Raw genomic sequence first — 23,323 nt, 5'->3', positions numbered from 1 at the left:
AGTCATGCAGCTTGTGCCCTGCCTGGGGGCACCCGACACTTGGGACAAGTGGAGCTACAGTGCAGTCTGAGTACTATTGGCCAAGCTGGGTGCCCTAGAGCAGCCCACAGAAAGGGAGCAGAGAGGTGAGGTGTAGGCCAGCAGGAGATGGGGGACTCTAAAGGAAAAGAGCAGATGTGGAGGGAGAGGGATTAAGGGATGAGGGAGTGGGAGAAGGCAGGCTTTCTTTGCTGTCTACTCTTTTCTCTTGAAGAATGCGGAAGTTATTTCTACACAGGTGAGTGAAAACAAGGACATAGGATCCCCTCTTCAAAGTGCCATTTCTGCTTACTCTGAAAGGCCGCTGTCTCACTACAAGGGCTTGTGCCGGGGTTTACTGTTTGAAGACTCCCCAGAAGTCTCATCTAGCTGAATCTCAGAGCTCTTAGTGTTTCTAGCAATCGAAGAGTGGCTGAGGTTGATGATGATAGAATTCAGAAGAGCAGTTACTTAGATGTGGAATTGTAGGCGAGTGAATGCCTGAGAAGGGGTACAAGGAGCCTTTGAGAATTGGAAATATAGCGTACACATTCCTCTGGGTGGAGGATGGTTGCAGGGTACATAGATATGTAGTATCTCATTGAGCTGTATACACTTAAGATGTATCTACGTTATATAGCTTATTCTATACCCGTATTAGTCTATTTTCATGCTGCTGCTAAAAACATACCCAAGACAGGGAGGCAGTTTGCAAAAGAAAGAGGTTTCATGGACTTACTGTTCCACATGGCTGGGGAGGCCTCACATTCATGGTGGAAGGCAAGGAGAAGCAAGTCACATCTTATGTGGATGACAGCAGGCAAGAGAGAGCTTGTGCAGGAAAACTCCCATTTTTTTTTTTTTTTTTTTTTGAGTTGGAGTTTCGCTCTTGTTGCCTAGGCTGGAGTGCAATGGCATGATCTCAGCTCACCGCAACTTCCACCTCCTGAGTTCAAGCGGTTCTCCTGCCTCAGCCTCCCAACTAGCTGGAATTACAGGCATGTGCCACCACATCCAGCTAATTTTGTATTATTTAGTAGAGACAGGGTTTCTCCATGTTGGTCAGGCTGGTCTCAAACTCGGGACCTCAGGTGATTTGCCTGCCTTGGCCTCCCATAGTGCTGGGATTATAGGCATAAACCACCATGCCCGGCCTGAAACTCCTATTTTTAAAACCATCAGATCTCATGAGACTTATTCACTATCCTGAGAACAGCGCAGGAAAGACCTACCCCCATAATGCAATCACCTCCCACTGGATTCCTCTCACAACACCTAAGAATTGTGGAAGCTATAATTCAAGATGAGATTTGGGTGGGGACACAGCCACACCATATCATTTTGCCCCCATCCCCTCCCAAATCTTATGTTCTCACATTATTTCCAAACCAATCATGCCTTCCCAGAAGTTCCCCAAAATCTTAACTCATTTCAGCATTAACTCAAAAGTCCACAGTCCAAGGTCTCATCTGAGACAAAGCAAGTCTGTTTTGCCTGTGAGCTTGTAAAATCAAAAGCAAGTTAGTTACTTCCTAGGTACAATGGGGTACAGATATTTGGTAAATACACCAGTTCCAACTGGGAGCTATTGGCCAAAACAAAGGGGATGCAGGCCCCATGCAAGTCCAAAATTAAGCAGGCCAGTCAAATCTTAAAGCTCCAAAATGATCTCCTTTGACTCCATGTCTTGCATCTGGGTCATGTTGATGCTATAAGTGGGTTCCCATGATCTTGGGCAACTCTGCCCTGAGGCTGTGGAGGGTACAGCCTCCCGTTCAGCTACTTTCATGGTTTTTGTTGAGTGTCTGTTGCTTTTCCAGTCATACAGTGCACACTGTCACTGGATCTACCATTCCAGGGTCTGGAGGAAGGTGACCCTCTTCTTACAGCTCCACTAGCATGTGCCCCAGAAGGGACTCTTTGTGGTGGCTCTGACCCCACATTTCTCTTCTGAGCTGTCCTAGCAGAGGTTCTCCATGAGAGGCCCACACCTGCAGTAAACTTCTACCTGGGCATCCAGGCATTGTCATACAGCCTCTGAAATCTAGGCAGAAGTTCCCAAACCCCAATTCTTGACTTCTGTGTATCCTCAGGCTTAACACCACATGGAAGCTGCCAAGGCTTGGGGCTTTCACCCACTAAAGCAACAGCCTGAGCTGTACCTTGGCCCCTTTTGGTCATGACTGGAGTGGTTGGGATGCCAGAGACCAAGTCGCAAGATTGCACACAGCATGGGACCCTGGGCCTGGTCCATGAAACCATTTTTTCTTCCTAAACCTCCAGGCCTGTGATGGGAGGGACAGCTGCAAAGGTCTCTGACATGCCATGGAGACATTTTCCTTACTGTTTTGGAGATTAACATTTGGCTCCTCATTACTTATGCAAATTTTTGCAGCTGGCTTGAATTTCTCCTTAAAAAATAGGATTTTCTTTTCTATTGCATTGTCAGACTGCAAATTTTCCAAACTTTTATGCTGTTTCCTTTTTAAAATTCATTTTGTTTTCTATTGCATTCTCAGACTGCAAATTTTCCAAACTTTTATGCTGTTTCCTTTTTAAAACTCAATGCATTTAACAGCATTCAAGTCACATCCTGAATGCTTTGCTGCTTAGAAGTTTCTTCTGCCAGATACTCTAAATCATCTCTCTCAAGTTCAGAGTTCCACAAGTCTCTAGGGCAGGGGCAAAACACCACCAGTCTCTTGGCTAAAACATAACAAGAATAATCTTTGCTCCAGTTCCCAACAATTTCCTCATCTCCATCTGAGACCACCTCAGCCTGTATTTCATTGTCCATATCACTATCAGCACTTTGGTCAAAGCCATTCAACAAGTTTCTCAGGAGTTCTAAACTTTCCCCCATTTTCCTGTTATTCTGAGCTCTCCAAACTGTTCCAACCTCTGCCTGTTACCCAGTTTCAAAGTCGCTTCCACATTTTCAGTTATCTTTTCAGCAAAGTCCCACTCTACTGGTACCAATTTACTGCATTAGTCCATTTTCATGCTGCTGATAAAGACATACCCGGGACTGGGCAATTTATAAAAGAAAGAGGTTTAATGAACTTACAGTTTCACATGGTTGGGGAAGCCTCACAATCATGGTGGAAGGCAAGGAGGAGCAAGTCACGTCTTATGTGGATGGTGGCAGATGAAGAGAGAGAGAGCTTGTACAGGGAAACTCCCATTTTAAAAATCATCAGATCTTCTGAGACTCATTCACTATCAGGAGAACAGTGCAGGAAAGACCCGCCCCCATAATTCAATCACTTCCCACCCAGTTCCTGCCATGACACATGGGAATTTTGGGAGTTACAGTTCATGATGAGATTTGGGTGGGGACACAGTCAAACCATATCAATACCTAAATAAAAATGGAAAAATAAAAATTAGAAACCTAAAGGGCTAAGAGTGGGGTCTGAATTTTGGCTCCACCCTCATCGATGACTATATGGCCTTGGGCACGTTCCTTAAGTTTTCCAAGCTTCAGTTTTGCTTATATAAAATGGTGATGATAATCATGGTATCAGTGATAGAAGGTCCTTGTGAGAATTATATGAGAATATATGTAAAATCTTTCACATGCTAAAATGGAATTATCCTTTATAGGTGCTCTGTGCCATACAGTCTGGCATACCTCTTAGAGCACAATTATCTTGGTGCAAAATGCCACCAAAGGCTGCCACAGTGGCTGTCAGAGGCAAGAGTGGTGCTGCTCAGGGCTGGGGATTTAACATCTGGCAGACTGGGGCCGCACTCCTGGTCATTTCCACTTACCGGTTGTGTGGCCAAGTCTAATAACTCTCTGAACCTGTTTTCTCACCAGTAAAACTGGTAATCACAGTGCATACTCTTCTTATAAGGATTGAGTTGGATAATATATTTAAAGCATTCTTTTATTTATCAACCATTATAGATATATTTGTTAAGGACCAGCTAAGTGCCAGGCATGTGTTGGTCACTGGGGATTATAATGAAATGGACAGATGCAGTACTTGCCCCTGGTACACAGTAAGCACTCAATAAATGATTGCTGTGGAATAGACGTGCACATGAATTACATGGAGAGGAAAATCAGAAGCCATTACAAGTCAGCTTCTCTTTCTCCAGAGCTGTGCCAGAAGAAAAATTAGTGTTTCCTGAGGAGTTATTTTGCTAATAAAAGTAGCAAAATAGTAAAAATACCATGTGGAGTAAGAGTATTTGTGTGAAAGTGTATTTATTGTAATGATGCACACTGCATTTGATTGTTTTCATTCCAGCCTGTTGTGCTGCCCTCACTGAGCTGGTACTCAACGACACCAATGCCCACCAGGTGGTTCAGGTGAGAGCACTCCTGCCCCAGGTCAGGTCTCCATAACTATTCATAATCAGCTCACCTTGTGGCGCAGTCTGTATCCCAAAACATAGGTTTTTGGATTCCATGATGTGATTTTAAAAATATTTTAACATTTCTTATTGAACGAATAGAGTTCCACTTTATATTCTTGTCCTTCCTTCTGTAATTCACTTGACTTCAAAAAAAACTGACATGTGGTTAATTGATGTTTCTTCCTTATGTTATGTACAGTCCTTTTTATTTTATCTTTCTAAAAAGGATACTCTGAATTGCTTTAATTCTAGGCATATAGAGTACCATAAGGTAAGGACAGCAGTCATGTTGATTAAGACTATGCATCAGGTTACTAAGTTAGAGATGATGATTGAGACACAGCAAACAAAATAATTATTGCCAGGAAACTGATTTTGCAAATTATAATCCATTAATTAATCTACTATATATACAGCTATATATACATGTTTGTGTGTGTGTGTATATACACATTAACTATATATACATTTATATAGATCTATATAAATATCTATAAATAGATCTATATAAATAAATACACACTTATATGAACCACCCTTGTATGAGTATCTATTGCAAAAGTTACCCCCACCTCACTGAATTTTACAGAGAAAATCTTTTTGTGTGTGTCAGTACACTATCCAACTTCAAAATACATCAATGTCAGAAAGGGATCAGGTCATCAATGGTTAAATTCGGACATAAGAGAAACTCAGCAGATCAGGGGCTGAAGAGAGCAGGGCATTTGGGGTGGCCAGATTGAGGTTCAATTCCTGGGATTATTCCTTGCTGGCTTGGCTTCTAAAAAAATGATGTATCCACCCTAAGTATTGGTTTTCGCATGTATAAAACAGGGAAATTATAGACTAATTTCATAGAGTTGCTACAGAGATTAGATGCAAAAGGCAAATAAAGCTCTTTGCAGTTATAATATGAATGCCTGCACACAGTAAAGGTCAGTAAATTATATATTTACTAGGTAATAGAAAGGTAGCTGTAGGATAATATTTTTTGTTTATTCCTTCACATGTATAGTTCAATTAAAAAAACCTAGAAAGATGTCAAGATTATAATAAAGATAAATAAATGAATAACTATGAAATATAATTTCTCCCTTTATGGTTGTGGCAATTGGGGACATAAATAAATATTAAAGATATAAATCTAAGATATTGGGACACCTTTACTCTGTCCCTTTTTAATCTCTCATTCTTTGTTTTTAAGGCATTTGAATCATTTTACACTTATATACTTTATAATAATCTTGACTCTCCACAGACAGTTGAAATTTTAAGATTGCGGTTGCACTCTTTGGTGTTTAAAAGTGTTATGTGGGCTGGGCACAGTGGCTCACACCTGTAATCCCAGCACTTCGGGAAGCTGAGGTGGGCAGATCACAAGGTCAAGAGATCGAGACCATCCTGGCCGACATAGCAAAACCCCATCTCTACTAAAAATACAAAGATTAGCTGGGTCTGGTAGTGCACACCTGTAGTCTCAGTTACTTGGGAGACTGAGGCAGGAGAATTGCTTGAACCTGGGAAGTAGAGGTTGCAGTGAGCTGAGATTATGCCACTGCACGCTGGCCTGGTGACAGAGTGAGACTCTGTCTCAAAAAAAAAAAAAAAAAAAAGGGGTTACATTGACCTTTTAAATATTGTCCTGTAATGTTTACTTCAAGGCCCAAAGTTATACTAACATTTCTTATTTGATATTAATTTCTCTTTATGCTCATGTATCACTACTCATAATATGGCCCTTTATTCTTTCAGGAAAATGGTGTATATACAATAGCAAAATTAATTTTACCAAATAAACAAAAGAATGCAGCAAAAACTAATCTATTACAGGTAATAAAAATATCTATATCCTGCAATATCAAGTTATTGAGATCTGGGGTACCTTTGGTAAAATGATCTATGATTCTTTAGAATTTATAGGTTAGTACACGTCTCTGTACTGACCACGAGGGAAAAGTATCTGGTGAGGGGGATTGGCATGGAACCAAATAATGTTAAAACAATGCAGAAGGCTTAACAGTGGTTTCTCGGTGCCCATGGGAGAATTAGGTGATTTATTTATGTGTTTCTTTGCTTATCAATAAGTTCTGTTTTTTAAAAAATGCATTTCTTATGTATTAGAATATAATAACAGGGAAAATTATTTGCCATCATGGATCTCGATGGGTGAGAAGGGACTTGCCAAGTAGATGAGGGGTATTGGGTGGAGCACCAGTGGCGTCTGCTGCAGGGTGGAAGAGCATTCCATGCAGAGGGAACAGCATGCACCAAGTGTGAAAGCGGTGAGCTTAGAGTGTGCTGAGGAAAGGGTTAGCTGCTCAGTGGGGCTGGGGTGTGTAGTTGCGGGAGGCAGTGCTCCAGGAGATGACGCCTCACATGTAAGAAAGGGGAACAGTTATGCAGGGTTCTATGTTCATTTTTGAGGAGTGGGTATTGGCAGGTGGGGGCGGGGAGCAGGGTCCCTAATGTCAAAATCTGATTTAAAGTAAGCCTTTGCCATAGTTGCAGCTCATCTTTTTCCCCAAGTCATTTCGAAAAGCAAGAAAAAACAATCTTTGTCTGTAATCTGGTTGAAGAGTTATCCTCCAAAATGATGGCCAAACCTAGCAAATTCTTTGGGGGTGTCTCTGTGCTGGCAGGCAGGGGTTTTTGGAGAGCTACCAATGAGAAGGTGCAGGCATGAGACTTGATTTCTTCAGTGCATCACAGATGTATGCCGCTGTGCTGGTACACAGATAAAGACAGATCCCTCCTGCAGATACGTTTTGTTAAGCCAGTAGGAGTTTTTTTTTTTTTTTTTTTATTCCAGTTGAAGGGCTTTTGAGGAGTTTGCATGCTCTCCGTACCTCACAGTCTCCACTGTTCTCACCTGGCTTCTTCATGTCATTCTGTTATCAGTCGCATCTCTCTGGGCAATTTTGTTTGGGACCCTTCTGTATTGAGAGCACTGATTTTAGGAAATGATCCGAGATTTGATTCAGCAGACCCTGATCACTCCAATGGTGGCCTATTGTGCAGGCACAGCTGCAGGCTGGGCACGTTCTTTTTTTCCCAGTATTGCAAAATGTCAGATGTTTATTTTTCCTAGCTAAAGACTCGCAGGCCTCTTTCTGAGTGTTCTAGGGAGTTACTGCAGATTGTCTATTTGGGGAGTGCTTAAGACTCTTTACTCAAGAGACCAATTTGTCAAGTTTGAGTCCAGTGTGCCTGTGGCTATTTTTATATGTAATCATTTCTAGTGTTTATTTTCTCACAGAAACCATATAAATATTGAGGTATACATAGCAAGCTAGAAACAAAATAAACGTTGAGCTCCTGGAAATCTTTAGACCTTTGGTTTTCTCAGCATTGGAATTTTATTTCTCGTCTCTGTACTCATTTTGTACTTTCTAGAAAGAAATTAATGAGTACAGAGTGAAGCAAGGCCAATATTCCTAGCATTCTACAACATAAACACTTTTTAAATACGGGAATTACCCCAGGTGTTGGTGCTTTTTGTTTTCACCTATAAGCTTTGGCTCCAGCTTGGGCCAGCCACATACAATAAAGTCACGTTAATGTTTACTTCCTGTTAATTCTTTCCTGAAAATGTTTTAATTTGTTGAGCTACCATTTAAGAATCACATATCTTTTTATATTCTAGTGTTATGCTTTCAGAGCCTTGAGGTTTCTCTTCAGTATGGAAAGAAACAGACCAGTCTTTAAAAGGTATGAAGAGAAATATAAGTGATCATTAGATTTAGGAGCTCGTTAGATAGAACTGTTTTCACATACTTGGTTTAGATGCAACAGAGGGAAAGTAATGCATCAGTATGCAAACCATGTGTCTTCAAATTTCTTATTTCACTGATATAAGTGAGCTACTGTGGTGATTCCGTATCTGGTCACATTGAATGTTAACAGAATGATGATGAAAGAGCATAAATCACTACATCAATACAACTCTCCTTGATTACACGTGACTACTATGATTTTAGTTTTCTTTTTGGTAATAAAAGATATTAACATTTTAAAAGGATGACATTAAAATATCAGCCTGTTTTTGTCCAGTTAGAAATTTGAAAGTCAATCTTGTAATTTCCCTTTTTAATCAAAGGGAATTTAATCAAAGGGAAAACAAACTATTTTTCTCTATGTCTTTGATAGTGTAGGAACTCCTTTGAAGGGGAGGCTGGATGTTCTGGGGTGAAGTTACTGTGTTGCTGAGCCTGACCAAAAGGTCACCATTTTGGGAAGAAAACACTGGTTCTCTCAATGGTGTTCTGCACACCATCTAGTTGGGTGGATTAGCCAAAATCATAGGCCCAAGTTTTTATTAAAATTTTGTTGATTAGGCAGAATAGACATAAAGTATTGAGTTAATATACTGTTTTTTTGTTGTTGTTTGTTTTTTCGGAAAGCATGGAACATTGCTTTTTGGCCTTTTGGCTGAGATCAAGTGCAGAAAGCATGGAGCATTTGATGTTACTTTATTTCTATAAGATGCTTGGATTTCGGGAAAAATAAAGTAAAATTAGTTTGTTTGTTTGTTTGTTTTTTGATACACAGTCTTGTTCTGTTGCTTCTCCTGCCTCAGCCTCCTGAGCAGCTGGAACTACAGGCATTCACTACCATGCCTGGCTAATTTTTGTATTTTCAGTAGAGACGGGGTTTCACCATGTTGGCTAGGCTGGTCTTGAACTCCTGAACTCAGGTGATCCACCATCTCAGCCTCCCAAAGTGTTGGGATTACAGACGTGAGCCATTGCACCCAGCTACTTATTCTTTATAATCTTTCATTTCAAAGTTCCAAACCATCCATTTTAGTGAACTCAAATATTTTAAAAGCTCTTGAAACCAGTGTCTTGGGAATGATGAATGAATCTCTTTATTTTTCATGTACCAGTATTTTTATTTTCATAAAACATTTAAAAGTTGGGTTAGTATTTACTTCTTACTAAAATCTGAGTCAAATGACTTGAAAGTACTCCACACTCAGAAAACACCCAATCATCGTTTTCTTCTAATATATTCAATACTTATACCCCCAAATATCTTACAAATAAGGTTTTTGTATAATCTGTATCATATCTAATTTTAAATTATGGTAAAAATATTAACATGCCATCTACCTGCTTCAAACATTAAGTGTACATTATTGTTGACTATAAGCACAGGGCTGTGCAGCAGATTTCTAGAACTTTCTTCTCCATTTGTATTTTTCTTATCCCTCAAAAACTGTAAATAGTGTGTTTTTTCAAGACAAGTTGGGGAGTATTATTCTCCCAACTTTGTTGATAACCAAAAGCAGTTACATTTGTTTCATGTAATTAATCAGCGAGTCAGCTGCATTCAAAAGGGAAGTAATGGCCAGAAGTATCCAAGCTCTACGTTAAGTGTGTGTAATCTTTTCTGTAGACTTTTCCCCACAGACTTGTTTGAGATCTTCATTGACATAGGACATTATGTACGTGATATCAGTGCTTATGAAGAATTGGTATCAAAGTTGAATTTATTAGTGGTAAGTCCAGAGTTTTCAATATTTTGGCATGCTGTTATGCAGTCAGGATGGAATTTATCACAGGAACACATTTCCTTTTTCTATTTTGATTAGGAGGATGAACTGAAGCAGATTGCTGAAAATATTGAGAGCATTAATCAGAACAAAGCTCCTTGGAAATATATAGGCAACTACGCGATTTTGGATCATCTTGGAAGTGGAGCTTTTGGCTGTGTTTACAAGGTGACTTTCCCCTCGGGGAACATTTCTGATGCTCCCAACCAAACCGGACGTCACACTTGCACACCCGTACTCAATTGAATTGGAACTTTTGCCATAGAAAAATAGTGAACAAATAGACACGAAAATCAGAATGATTATTTTTGTCACACAGATAGAGATGGCCACACTAATATTGTTTTAGCTGTCAGCTCTAGAAATTGGCCACTGACTTTTTAAGACAAAAGGCATTACTAATCTCTCTCAAAAATATTCAGAATAGCTTGTCCCAATGCATGACACAATCTCTGAATTAAAAAACGCTACTAAGTAATGCAGATGGACCCAGGAGATACCAATGTTTTGAGCTGAGCTTAATGTAAATACAGCTGGTACTTTAAATGCTCTGTGACTTATTTATATGACTAAGTTACTCATGTGAGTTTGTAAGTCTCTCTCTTTCTTCCCCTTTCTACCTTCACCTTCTTTACCCTGTTCCTTTTTTGTTGTTGTTGTTTTTCTTCTTTATTTTAGGTTAGAAAGCGTAGTGGTCAAAATCTTTTAGCAATGAAAGAGGTCAATTTACATAACCCAGCATTTGGAAAGGATAAGAAGGATCGAGACAGCAGCGTAAGGAATATTGTTTCTGAATTAACAATAATAAAAGAACAGGTAAGTGTTTTTCTTGTTTCTGGAGATGTTTTTCTTAAATAAATGTCATTGCAAGAAAGTAGAGTTGTGGTGCTGTTCTTGTCCATGCTGTTTATGAACTAGATCTATGTGAAATAATTGACATTGAAGCAGTGATATTTTTGCCAGCTTTTTTCCTAAGCCTTGACACTGAAGCATAAAAACACTTTCTGGAGTTTCTATCGGGTCATGGATACAAAACAATTGTATTTATGGCACAGAATGCATCAGATCTGAGAAATCCTTTTATTTTCATTGTGAGCATATCTATTATTTTCTCATTATATTTTAGGATATTTGGTTACTTGGTTACATACATAGAAACACGATTAAGAGTTTCCTGACTTTTTTCAAGAGGAACCAAGCTGTTAACATTCCTCAAATGTAGCTTATTAAATCTAAAATGTAGATTTTTCAAGATGGGTTATTATTTATTGGCATGTGCAGAATACTCTGACATAATGTAACAGCTCAATTAACTCTCATTATGAAAGTTTGTTTGAGAAGGAAGAATAAACATTTCAAAGAGAAATGGGATTTCTTTGTGTGATCCAAAAACACATTGGTTTCTTTTTCAGCCTTCCTTATTTGCACATTCATGACAAACACTGTTCGTTTATAATTCCTGTGGTGCTATCAGCTTCGCTGCTTTTTGTCCTCCGCTAGTCACATTTGCAGAGCATCTGTGTTGGGACGTAAAGAATTCCATAAATACGGTGACCTTTGTTCATCAAAATCAATAGTGCTACTCCAGTTTATATATTATAGTAAATATTATCACTAACAGTTTATTTTATAGTTGACTTTTATATACTCATACATTAGGCTTTAAAAAGTTTGTTCATGTGTTTATTCATTGTAGGGTCATCTAGCCTTCCATAGTGTGCTTTTTTTGTTGTAGCACAAGGCTAGAACAGGGCTTTTGACCTAAGCCAGTCCAGTGTTTACATTTGGACCCAAATATGGTTATAGTCCTTGCGGGTAAGCCAGGTCCAGAATATGGTTTTGGCTGGTTACCTGGCACCATATTGTTTAAAATCTGCTGGCCATTTCCTAGATGATGAAGTAGATTATTTGTTTTAGCACATTTCCTAAGAAAAGACACTATCAGACTAGGGCCAGCTAGGAGGCATGTGCTTGGGCTTCGAGGTAACTCAAAATTGCTGTCTCACTAGAGGGTCGAACGGATGGAAAGGAGGATATATTGAGTCCTTAAAGGAGGAGGTAGTGGCAGGCAGAAGCGAAACAAATGGGACTAGAACGGGAGAATACATTAAGCTTAACCATCCAAAATGCAGTGCTTAAAAAGAGGCCTCACAGGGCAGTGGGTTGTTTCTCTTTCACAGAACAATGCCAAAGTGAGTAAACCAGGTTGGTAGTGTTCTCTGCTCCTTGGGATTGTTTGGGAATGCAGGTTTTTCCCTCTCCTCTTGTGCTGTCATCTCCTAGCACATTGTCCTTTTCTGTGTGGTTGAAACTGCCATAGCCACGATCACATCCGAGGTGGGATGAGGAGGAGCATGGAGGGCTATTCCTAATGTGTAGAGTTCACTCAGGAAGCGCACAGGCTTGCTTTTACTTCCCATAGGTCAGATCTGAGTGGTAGCTTCACCCCGGCTTCAAGGGAGACTGAGAAGTCCTCTCTAACTGGGAAGCCATGACCAGCTACAACTGTATTGCGGTGGAGCAGGGGGACAGCAGGTTTTTGGTGGACAGCTAGCAATCTCCCTGCAAAAAGTCTTTCTGAAAGACTGAAGAGAGATGTCAGCAAGCCATTTGTTGATGTGATGGTGACTGTTCTAAGACAAATTTCATCTAGAAACTCAAATTAGAAGCAAAAACTACCAAAATATTAGCATTCTTCTAGCAAATGATCTTTTTTAAATTAAAAAATTAGAAATTCCACTCACATCCTTAACTTATTGAAGAGAAATTGCACTAGATACTTTTTAAAAATGATGAGGAAGACTTTATTCGATACTATTGCAATAGATGTCAGACTATTGTAATAGAGGAGAAAGATTGAACCCAACTCTGAATATAAGGACAGGACAGCTAGGGGCTCAGAGCCAATGGTCAGGGTGAGGGGGTCAGTGAGTGGAAGTTTACTAAGAGGAACTTGGTTAGATATCAAGGGTGAGTGGGTGAGAAACTTAATTGGATGTCAAGGGTGGGAGATTTTTCCATAAACTGACTTAGCAGGATACAAGTTGCTAAAACTGACAGACCAGGGATGAGGCCTAGTCACCAGGAGGACTCAGAGGAGCCTGACTAAAGTTTGTTTAAGGAGGAAATCCTTGTCGCTTGTTATTATGATTTAAACTGAGTTAACTCTTAGATTATGTCATTTTCCTACTAATCATTTTGGAGAGCATATAAAGGAATGGTGTTAATAGACACAAACTCTACATAAATGTTTAGGTGGTAGGGAGAGATAAAGAACAATGAATATTTATAGTCAACAGAAGTTACCTCATTTTGTTTTTCTCCTTTATATAGTCTGTGTGTGGGATTGTGGCAAGGAGTGCTAAAGGAATTCTTAATATTTCTTCTACCTCTATAGTTCTCTTGGCTAAGTTAGGTAGTAAAGTAGGTGATAGAACGTTTTAAATTTTGTTTAAGCCATATAGGATTGGTATTTTCAGACTGATTTTTAAGCCACAGGTTTTAAAAAATCACAACAATTTCAATTCGATGATATCTTGAAATGCTTAAATTGTAAAGAAATATAATTTTTTGTACTTTTCAAATATGAAGTCTGCGTAGTCAGTGAAAAAACTGTGTTTTGAAGCAGTGCAATACATGTTTGTTATTTATTTTCTCATAGCTTTATCATCCCAACATTGTACGTTATTACAAAACATTTCTGGAAAGTAAGTATGAGTTTTCATGATATTTCTAAATAAAAGTTTTTTGTCATGTTTATTTTTGTATATTAGAATGTCACAAAAGAAACCTGATCAACTATTTTATTGACATTTTTTGTTAAGATGACAGTAGATGATCTTAAGGATCGCTTTCTTGACTACTCAAACAGTGATCTCATCAGTGACCTAAAGATAGTTGTAAAATACTTAGCTCGTGTGAAAGACACATAAACAAACCAAAAGAGTTATTGTCATTCTCATATACAAAAAAATCACTTAATAGGATCAGGAAAAAAGAAAACTAAAGGATGAAGCTTCCTTAAGAAAAGAAAGTTGTTTTTGCTGACTCACGTGACATTTTCCCTCCCCAGAGTAAGTTGGCGAGAGCTAGGTCTTTGAGATGTCTTTTACTTGAAGTTCAGATAAATGCCACAAGGTGGCGATGGAGCCTAGACTGATTCTGCAGGCAGGCAGGGTTGCTTTCTGCAGGATGGAATGCTGAGCTAGAACCAAAACATTGAGATAAAGCTAAACTCAGCTGCTCTTTTTTTTTTTTTTTTTTAAATAGGGCCTATGACAGAAATAATATAAGTATTGATAAACTTTAATGATATGTGTCGTATATCAAATATCGAAATAAATCTCCACTTGAAGAATGAAAGAGATACAAGGCAATGACTGGGGTTTCCAGGCTACCTCTTTATCAGTGCTATTGTTATTTAAGAAAATCTCTTGTATGTGACTTTGGCATTTGTTATGATTTTACCCATCTCCCTTCCCTTAGATGACTCAGAAAAACTCAGTGCTAACACTCATGCAGTAAATTCTGTCCCCTTTACTCATTTATTTTTGATATTAGAATAATTTTCTGTAATTTAGTGCATATCCCTTCAAAAAAGATCAAGGTTGGCTTCCGACTTGTACTGAAGTGACATAACCTGTCTTAATATAAAAAACAAAAACTTTTATACTACCTGCTCCCCAAAAAAAAAAGGAAATGGCTTAAAAATATGATGAAATAGATTAGGAAATTGTAATAAAGAAGAATGAAGGATGAGAAAATTGAAAGTAAAGCTAGAGGTAATATTGGTACATGAAAGAATATTTCTTGAAATTCTGAAAAAATTGGAAACAATATAAATGTCTATCTGTAGGAGAATGATTAAATAAATTATGATATACCCATATTGTACAAAACCATACAGCCAGCAGAAAGAATGATATGGATCTGTGTGCACTGAAATATAAGGCTGCTTAATGAAAAAAAGCATAAATTGCAGAACATTTTTGGTATGATTCCGTTTTTGTAAATATGTTCTACACACATATTTTATATACATCCCAAAGTTTCAGAAGACACATATCACATACCATTGTTAATAAATCCTATTGGTTTTACAGGAGGAAGTAGAATTTACTTTTTTGTTTCTTGGCATCCAAAGCAAAAAGACAAAGAGTCATGAAATTCTCCGTAGCTATAAGATAAAACCTGGAGAAGTCCAGTTTTCTTTTCCTTTGTTTTTTTTTGCTCTTGAAAGATATAACAGAAATTTCTCTCATGTGTGTTATTTTCAACTGTGTTATTGCAAAACCGTGGAATCATTCCAGTGTAAAATTCTGTAAAGTAAATCTATCACAATATGAAACAATGCAGTTGAAAATGCAATTTTCTGAACGTCTGACTTGATCTGAGGCTAAATTTCAAATCATTGGGAGGAAGGATGGGCTTACATGTTCTTCAGGGAATCCTCCGTGACTGGAGATCATTTGCTTGTTCTCTGTGGTGCCTTTCAGTCATTCCACATCCTGGCATACATAGAAAATGATAATATTTGCCAGTATAAACTCATGCTAAGGGATTGCCTGTAGCCAGAAGATATTGTTGCTGGGTCGCAGTTTTCCTAAGACCCCCTCACCTTCACCTCTTCTGGGGCTGAGAGGCTCTGTATTTTAGCACATCACCCCTAATCCTTTAGTGTTAGTGTCCTGCACAGACATTGGGAAGCTTGAACTCTCATTCATAAAATATTTCAAGGTGTCTGTATTGATTTAAATCTCTATGGCCTTTTGTGATATTTGAATAGATGATAGGTTGTACATAGTTATGGAGCTTATAGAAGGAGCCCCGCTTGGAGAGCATTTCAGTTCTTTGAAGGAGAAACAGCACCATTTTACAGAAGAAAGACTATGGAAAATATTTATACAGGTACGCTTTTAGCTTCACTAAATTTTTCTTAAAACAATAAAGCTCTGAGCTGGCTTCTTAGAGACATGTGCAGTAATCATTGTTGGCTTTATGTACATTGTGGGAAATAAAATATGTTTTTATTCATTGTTTCAAGCTGTGCTTAGCTCTTCGATACTTACACAAGGAGAAGAGGATTGTCCATAGAGATCTGACACCAAACAACATTATGTTGGGGGATAAGGACAAAGTAACAGTTAGTAAGTATAAACATTTTTAAACTTTTAACTAAAGAATTGTGGAATACTATTCTAGAGTCGTCGTGTCCAACAGAACTTTTGGCACTCATGGGAATGGTCTCTATCTACACTGTCCAGTACGGTAACCACTTGCCCCATGTGGCTATTGGGCACTTGAAATGTGGTTAGTGTGACTGAGGAAATACATCTTAAATTTTAATTAAATGTTTTTTTCGTCTTCTTCTTTTTTTCTTTTGACAGGGTCTGGCTCTGTCGCCCAGGCTGGAGTGCAGTGGTACGATCTTGGCTCACTGCAACTTCTACGTCCTGGGTGCAAGTGATTCTTGTGCCTCAGCCTCCCGAGTTGCTGGGATTCTGGGTACCCACCACCCCGCCCACCTAATTTTTGTATTTTTAGTAGATGCTGGGTTTCACAGTGTTGTCCAGGCTGGTCTCAAATTCCTGGCCTCATGTGATCCACCACCTTGTCTTCCCAAAGTGCTGGGACTGCAGGCGTGACTCCACCACACGTGGCCAAATTTTATTAAATTTTAATTTAGACATTCCTATGTGATAAGTGGGTACCATGCTGGACAGTGACTAGTATAGTTCTAAATGACTGAACTATATTTTGCCCATATGAGAGAGTGAAGTACTCTTAGAATACTTAAGTATTTACTTCCAAAATCAATGGTTTTCAGGTTTTTTTCTTACTGTAGAACACTGCCTCATCAACAAAAGCTTTTTTGACCACCACATGAGCACATTGTTTTGAACCATTTTACTATAGTCTGTGCCTTATAAGTGACAAATGTACATATGGAGGGCTATAAAACCTCTAGCCATTCGTATATTTTAACATAGAGTTTTTATCATAATTTTTTTCATCTATAGCAGGTAGGCTTAATGCTAGATAAAATTTTGCAAATGAGAAGGTTTATTTTTTCTTCCCAGTTGTTTAATTCTTAATCATAACTTGAAATTAAGTTTTTAGCTTAGGATGACATATTAGCTTTCTCCTGCCTGCCTCATGAACGCTTGTGTTGCTCTCATGACTTTAATGGTTCGCTAACTACCATTAGGGAGACACCTTCCTAAATCAGCAGTCTCCAAATATTTTTGATCATAACATCCCAGCAATAAAATACTTTTGAGAATACATATAGGCTTATTTATAAATTCTATACATATATTACTGAACAAAGATTCTATAGTAAATAACAAAGTCAACGGAAATAAATTGTAAAGAAATACATTACAAAATGAAAATAGAGGTCTTAATATTTTTGCTGCCCCCACCCCCACCGTCCACCCATTGGGTTGCCTTAGAAACCCGGTGCTGGAGACTGCTGCCATAAACATTATTGATGTGGAGATGTCATCGATGTCACATGACAACGTATGACAGCATCTAAAGCTGAGTCCCTTCGTTTTAGAATTTAAGTACTCATGGAGGCAATTCCAAATGTACACATTTGCTATAACAACATGTGGTCAGGAACAGTGATAAGATTTACCATCCAAATTTGGTAGAATATCATACTAATATATTTGTTGAAAAAAAAACAACCTACAGCAGAAATTCTAGATAACCTTCAATACAAAGCTACTTGGAAATAATTCCAAGCCAATGCATTGTGAAATAAAAAGAGAGACAAAATAACTGTGAATCTTTATCTTGGATACTCATTTGCTTAATCATTTGAAATTAATTATAACTTTGTTTACCTGAGGCTTTTTATGCTTTCTCTTTTTATAAACTGAACTTATATTTCCTGAAATTTTTTTACAATTTATTTATATGCAGATATGTCAATTTCAGTTAGTAAAGATTATTATAAATTGTGTGTTTTAATTTTATAGCAAATAGTACATATATACATATATAATATAGTTATGTATATGCAAAACAGAACAAATATGTTTAATCCTTCTTAAAGGCTCTTCAGGCCACATTTTCTGAGCAGTAGCCAGCTCTGCATTTTATTTTCTTATGAAGATTAGCTGTAATCATTTCCTTTCGTTACATTGAAATGTACTAAGCTTAATCTTTTATTGCGTTAGCCTGTTTTTATTTCTAAACTTATATTTACTTCCCTTAATCATTATCACACACCCAAACAGTTTGCAAAATAAAAAGCTTATAGAGAAAAACAGTTTTACGTCCCACTCCTTTGAAACCCCTAGTTCTGTTCTCACAAAACAGCCACTTTTCCACTTTTTACTCTTTTTCTTATGGTATTTGGTTTTCTATTGTAATAGGTGAAAATTTCGTTTGCTTTCTTCTTCTTCCCCATCTACCATCCTGCCAGTACAGTTATAGCAGAATTCTATGTTAAGTCAATATTCAATGTTTACACTGTTATCGCCATGTAATTACTGTTCAATGTTGCTTACCTATCCTTTCTTATAGATTGTTTTGCTTTTCTTAGGGTTAAGGATTGCCTTCTTTTTTGTTTGTCTTCCTGGTTTTCTTTGTACCTATCATTTACTTTTCTTCAAATCTTCCAGAAGAATTATAAAGCCCTCTCCGTACCACTTCCACATGGTCAAACTAGTGCTCCCACTTCTGTCTCCCTGGACTCCTCGTTCCTGCAGCTGCTTGTTGGAGTGCACTCTGGGTTTCCCTTTAGGCCTGCTGCACAGCCGTTGTCACGGAGCTATTATTTGTTCACCTTCGGACTGTAGACTCTGTGTCTTATGTTCTGTGTCTTTTTCTCTGTAAAGTGCCCTGCTCTGCTGGAGTATGTCTTCTAGTACCTTTCTAAGAAAGAGTGCTTTGGAAGTTATGTTTTTTGGATGCTCGCTTGCTACAAATATTTTTATGGGACCCTTTTATTTGACTAGTAGTTCGGCTTGGTGTAGTATTCTCAGATGAAAGGTTTTATTCTCTCAAGTTTTAAAGGCATTTCTCCAGTCTTCTAATATCTAGTTGTGCTATCAGAAAATCCAGTGTTCTTCTGATGCTTGTTTCTTGATACGTGAGCTATTTTATCACTCTGGAAAATTTCAGAATGTTCCCTTTATCCACGGCTTTGGATGGGCCTTTAAAATTAAATGTGTCTGTAGCTAGATGTGCTCTTCAGTCTGGAGACTTAAAACTTCAGTCCTGGGAAGATTTTCTGCATTATTTCTTCACCACTTTTCTCCCTTCTGCTCTCTCTGTTTTCATTTTTGGAATTCTTTTTAGTCTCAGATATCGTGTGTACAAAAGGATCTCCTAATTTAAAAAATAATTCTCTTAGTTTTTAACTGTTTGTCTCTTTGAAGTAATTGAGTTATTTCTTCAACTTATTTTTCATTCAATTGAATATTAAATTTATTATATTTTAATTTACAAAAATTCTCTCATATGTTTTATTTTTATGGAATCTTGGTTTTAATTCTCTCTCAGGGTAACATAGACATTTTCTCTTCAGCATCCTGAATTGTTTATCTTCTGAGGCTATATGTGTGTGTGTGTGTGTGTGTGTGTGTGTGTGTGTGTGTATGTGTATATATACGTGTGTGTGTATATACATGTGTGTATATATATGTGCGCACACACACATCATACATATATAACACTAAGTAGAAGTATATATACACATTTTGTTCCTTCTTACTATTATCTCTCTTTCTGGCTGGGGGCTTTTCTCAACTGTCTTGTGACCCTGGGCTGGCCTTTAGTAATTTTGAGGAAAGCATGAGAAAGGCTGTCAGAGCACTGTGAGTTCCAGTTGAGGCTGTCATCTGGTGGCCTTCATTACAGTAAAATGGACATTTTTCTTTGAAGACTCCAAAATCAGTTTCTAAACTTTTTTTTTTTTTCCTAGAGAATACTCTTTGAGTATCTTGCCTGGGGGTATGTGCACCTGTTTGCTGTCATTCTGGGAGCAGCATGGAAAAACGGGGCTCAGGGAACCACATTCAGTTTATAGATTTTCGTTGACTTCTCCTGTGCTTGGTTCCTTGCTGGTTTATTTCTTTGAAAAATGAATATTTTCTGTTGGTGGCAGAGGGTGCTTGATTTGCTGGCTGTGTGTGTGTGGGAGGGCACCTGGGAACTTGATCTCAATTCCATGTATTGAGCTTTTTGCTTCTCTTCTCTCCTGGATGGCACCCTGGGCTCTGCAGGGTAAGTTAGCTCCCTTTAGCCTTCCTCCTCTAGACACATGGGTGGGATTTTTGCTCTGCTGAATATGACACCATCTTTATCTGCTTCCCATCTGCCACACATTTATTGGAATATTTCATCCTCTGTTGTTGCCAAGCCCATTCTTGTTGTTCTGTGGGTTAATGATATTCCAAAGAATATCCCCCCTCCCAGCTTTTTTTTTTTTTTCATTTTAGCAGGGTTTGAGATTGAAAGGAGATAGAAACATATGATCAACCTACCTTTTAACCCAAAATGGGCAATCTAGTTACATTCTAAGTCTACACATTTGACTTAAGACATCCCATTTTCATGTTGACTCTCGAGTCATATGGGACTTCCTAGAAAAAGTTGCTTTGTTTTAGCAACTTTTGTCGTTCTCTGTCCTGCCCCTTAATGTCATTTTATTCAATCTTGTTAATATTTATCAGAGTTCAACTTAGGAGTTATAAAATTAAAAAAATACTTCCACATTTTAAGGTCATTTATCATTAAGTGCAGCAGTATTTTCCTAGTTTCAAATAAAGAAGCAGCACAGGTGTTGGTGGCGTGTTGGTGAGGCCAGCAGCCTTCAGATACAGGAGCAGTGAGCTCAGAATGGAATCCTAGCCTGTCTCATTTCCCCTCCCTAAAACAATTGTGTGGTCAGGGCATGGATGTGCTCCCGTTATTTTTAGTGAATATAAAATGATTTTACGACTGAAAAGATAATCCACAGAGATTGATGTCATGCTTCAAAAAATATTTTAATTATAATAGTGCTGAAATGTTTCCAGTGTCTGTCTCTATTGATATAATGTAGATACATCCATTAGTCTCTGATCTTTAAGAGCGATTATGGTTAAGTTAAAACCCTGAAGCATTAATATAAAGCCAAGTGTATACAGTTTCCCTATTTTAAGAAGTTGAATGCAATTGCAGTTGGTAGAGCCTTTAAGAGGCTGGCTGCTGTGGCTGTGAGAGCATGCCACCACAGAGGGGCAGCCTTGCTATGTTTTATGTTTCTCTTTGCTTGTGCTAGAAGGTTTATTTACTTCCAGAAAAGAAACACAGAATTGCCAAATGATTTTGAAGATGCCTGAGACAAAGTGTGCTGAAAATGTGATCAGAACAGAAAGCTTTCAGAAAACCAAAATTTTCATCTTCTCATTTTTCTTAATATAGATGAATTAAATGTAAGATTGAGGTTGGTTTGCAACTAGTTATAGTAAGCCTTGCTGGCTGGAGTTTGCTTTCATGAGGAAGCAGAGTAGAAAGTACTCACATATTCTGTTATGCTTAGTTTTACAAATGCTAGCTATTTTAAGTCTAAATATATTTTCATTTGAAAGACCATCTTTTGATGACATGTGCTGTGACACTCGTTGAGGTCCTGCTCCTGCGTTTATCTGCAGCCTTTGAAGCCATATAAGGGAACAGACCCTATTTCAGTGGCACATGGGGTAAAACACAGTCAACGTTTGCCCTAAATACTGTAAATGCCTGCTAATTAAGGTCCGTATTGTGCCATCACATTACAGAATGACTCTTGAGGGACTATGGTAAAAGTGAACTCACCCTTCAACTCACCATTCCATATTTCTTGACCTTTTCAAATACCCAGATTTTAATGTAAACCCTCCAGGTCCCCTTGCCTCCTCTGCTTTCAAAGAAAAAAGAAAAAACAAAACTCATTGAATTGTAGTTAATAGATTTCAGTTCTGGGCTTTAGTACATGACTTGAAAGGTCACATGCTCATCTTGCAAACAAACAGGCTGTGCAAATTTCTGTTTCTCAAGTGATATTTGGCAGTGGTTCTGCTGGCAACAACAGGAAAAAACCTGATTCCATGTAAAGTGTATCAAAGGCTCCAAGTCTCATCAAATGGCATCACATGCCAGGCATTGCAGGGATAGATATGAGATGAAAACCGTGGTTTCTGCTCCCTGAGCTCACAGTCTTATGGGGAAGACTTCTGTTATTCGCTCTGCAATTACTTTCCTAGCTGCTGCATCTTGCAAGTGAGCACAGCAAGTATGACAGACATAAACCCTGTCTTCATGAAGCTTATAGTTCTATTACAGAGTGCTTAAGGCTAGAATGCATACGCAAAATACTGTAACAAGTAATCTGAAAGTCTCAGCAGCTTAAAACAGCGGCAAACTATAACTTGTGGGACGAATTGAGCTGTGGCCTATTACGATATGTACTGTGAGTTAAGAATGGTTTTTATATTTTTAAATGCTTGTTGAAAAAAAGAATATATGACAAAAACCGCATGGGTCTCGCAAAGTCTAGAATGTTGACTATCTGGCCTTTACAGAAAAGTTTGTCTGCCCCTGACTTAACAAGATTCCTATCCTGCTAATGCTACACTTCCATTATGTGCCAATAAGGGAGCTTCCTCTGTACTTGCTTCTACAGCACAGAGGCAGGAAAGACAGAACGTGAGAAACGATGCCTTGGCTCTTAAAATTTCTGCCCCAAAGTAACTAATGTTTTACCTCTATTCGGATTCCACTGGTCAAAGAAAGTCAGGTTTAACAGGATGTGGATACCTTTCTCGCCAGAGGGAATATAAATGAATGATTATGTAGTCTATGACAGCTATATAAGCATAAGGGAAAATGTGACTAACTTTGCCTTAGGGATCTTTTGGTGCAGAGTTAGCCAGGAAAAGTAAGAGCAGTTAATGCAGAGGCATAGCACGTGCAGGGGATAGGGACATGAAGGAATATACTATGTCTAGGGACTCTCAAGGTGTTTGTTGTTGATGTAGTATCTTCCTGTCAAGGAATATACTGTGTCTAGGGACTATCAAGGTGTTTGATGTTGATGTAGTGTATTCCTATCAAGGAATATACTATGTCTAGGGACCATCAGGGTGCTTGATGAGGGAACCTTGGTGGGTGAGAAGCTTGGTCAAAGACTTATTCTTAGAGATTTTTCAGACTGGAAATTATATGATCAGCTCTGGGAGGTGGAAGGATAATTAAAATGGCAGGTGAGGGAGCGTGCTGGGGAAAGACTGGACAGAGATTCTCAGGTTGGGACATGTTTCAGTTAGGATATGTTCAGGTGCAAAAAGCGAGACTAATGATGGCTTAAACCATGAGGACATGTAGTTATCTCACAACAAGGAG

The 23,323-nt window shown here is 38.3% G+C and overlaps 1 protein-coding gene across 10 annotated transcripts in view; it reads left to right on the top strand.

The window, feature by feature from the left end:
* Window positions 1–23,323, top strand: part of NEK10 (NIMA related kinase 10) — a 249,261-nt gene that overhangs the window by 68,849 nt on the left and 157,089 nt on the right. For 7 of the 10 annotated variants that reach the window (XM_032268066.1, XM_032268089.1, XM_032268098.1 and 4 more), the window contains 9 exons: window positions 4,278–4,339; window positions 6,139–6,216; window positions 8,030–8,094; window positions 9,784–9,886; window positions 9,980–10,108; window positions 10,619–10,756; window positions 13,602–13,647; window positions 15,726–15,847; window positions 15,984–16,086. In XM_032268066.1, the coding sequence (XP_032123957.1) occupies window positions 4,278–4,339; window positions 6,139–6,216; window positions 8,030–8,094; window positions 9,784–9,886; window positions 9,980–10,108; window positions 10,619–10,756; window positions 13,602–13,647; window positions 15,726–15,847; window positions 15,984–16,086 (846 nt within the window). Of the gene's footprint in view, window positions 1–4,277; window positions 4,340–6,138; window positions 6,217–8,029; window positions 8,095–9,783; window positions 9,887–9,979; window positions 10,109–10,618; window positions 10,757–13,601; window positions 13,648–15,725; window positions 15,848–15,983; window positions 16,087–23,323 lie in introns of those variants that run through there. The other 3 variants (XM_032268083.1, XM_032268133.1, XM_032268142.1) reach the window with 3 other exon arrangements.

The sequence above is a fragment of the Sapajus apella genome, unplaced genomic scaffold (genome assembly GCF_009761245.1).
Source record: "Sapajus apella isolate SASKATOON/1434 unplaced genomic scaffold, GSC_monkey_1.0 scaffold4, whole genome shotgun sequence".
Lineage (NCBI taxonomy): Eukaryota > Metazoa > Chordata > Mammalia > Primates > Cebidae > Sapajus > Sapajus apella.
The sequence above is the reverse complement of the archived record's forward strand: the minus strand, read 5'-3'. Positions and strand labels throughout refer to the sequence as shown.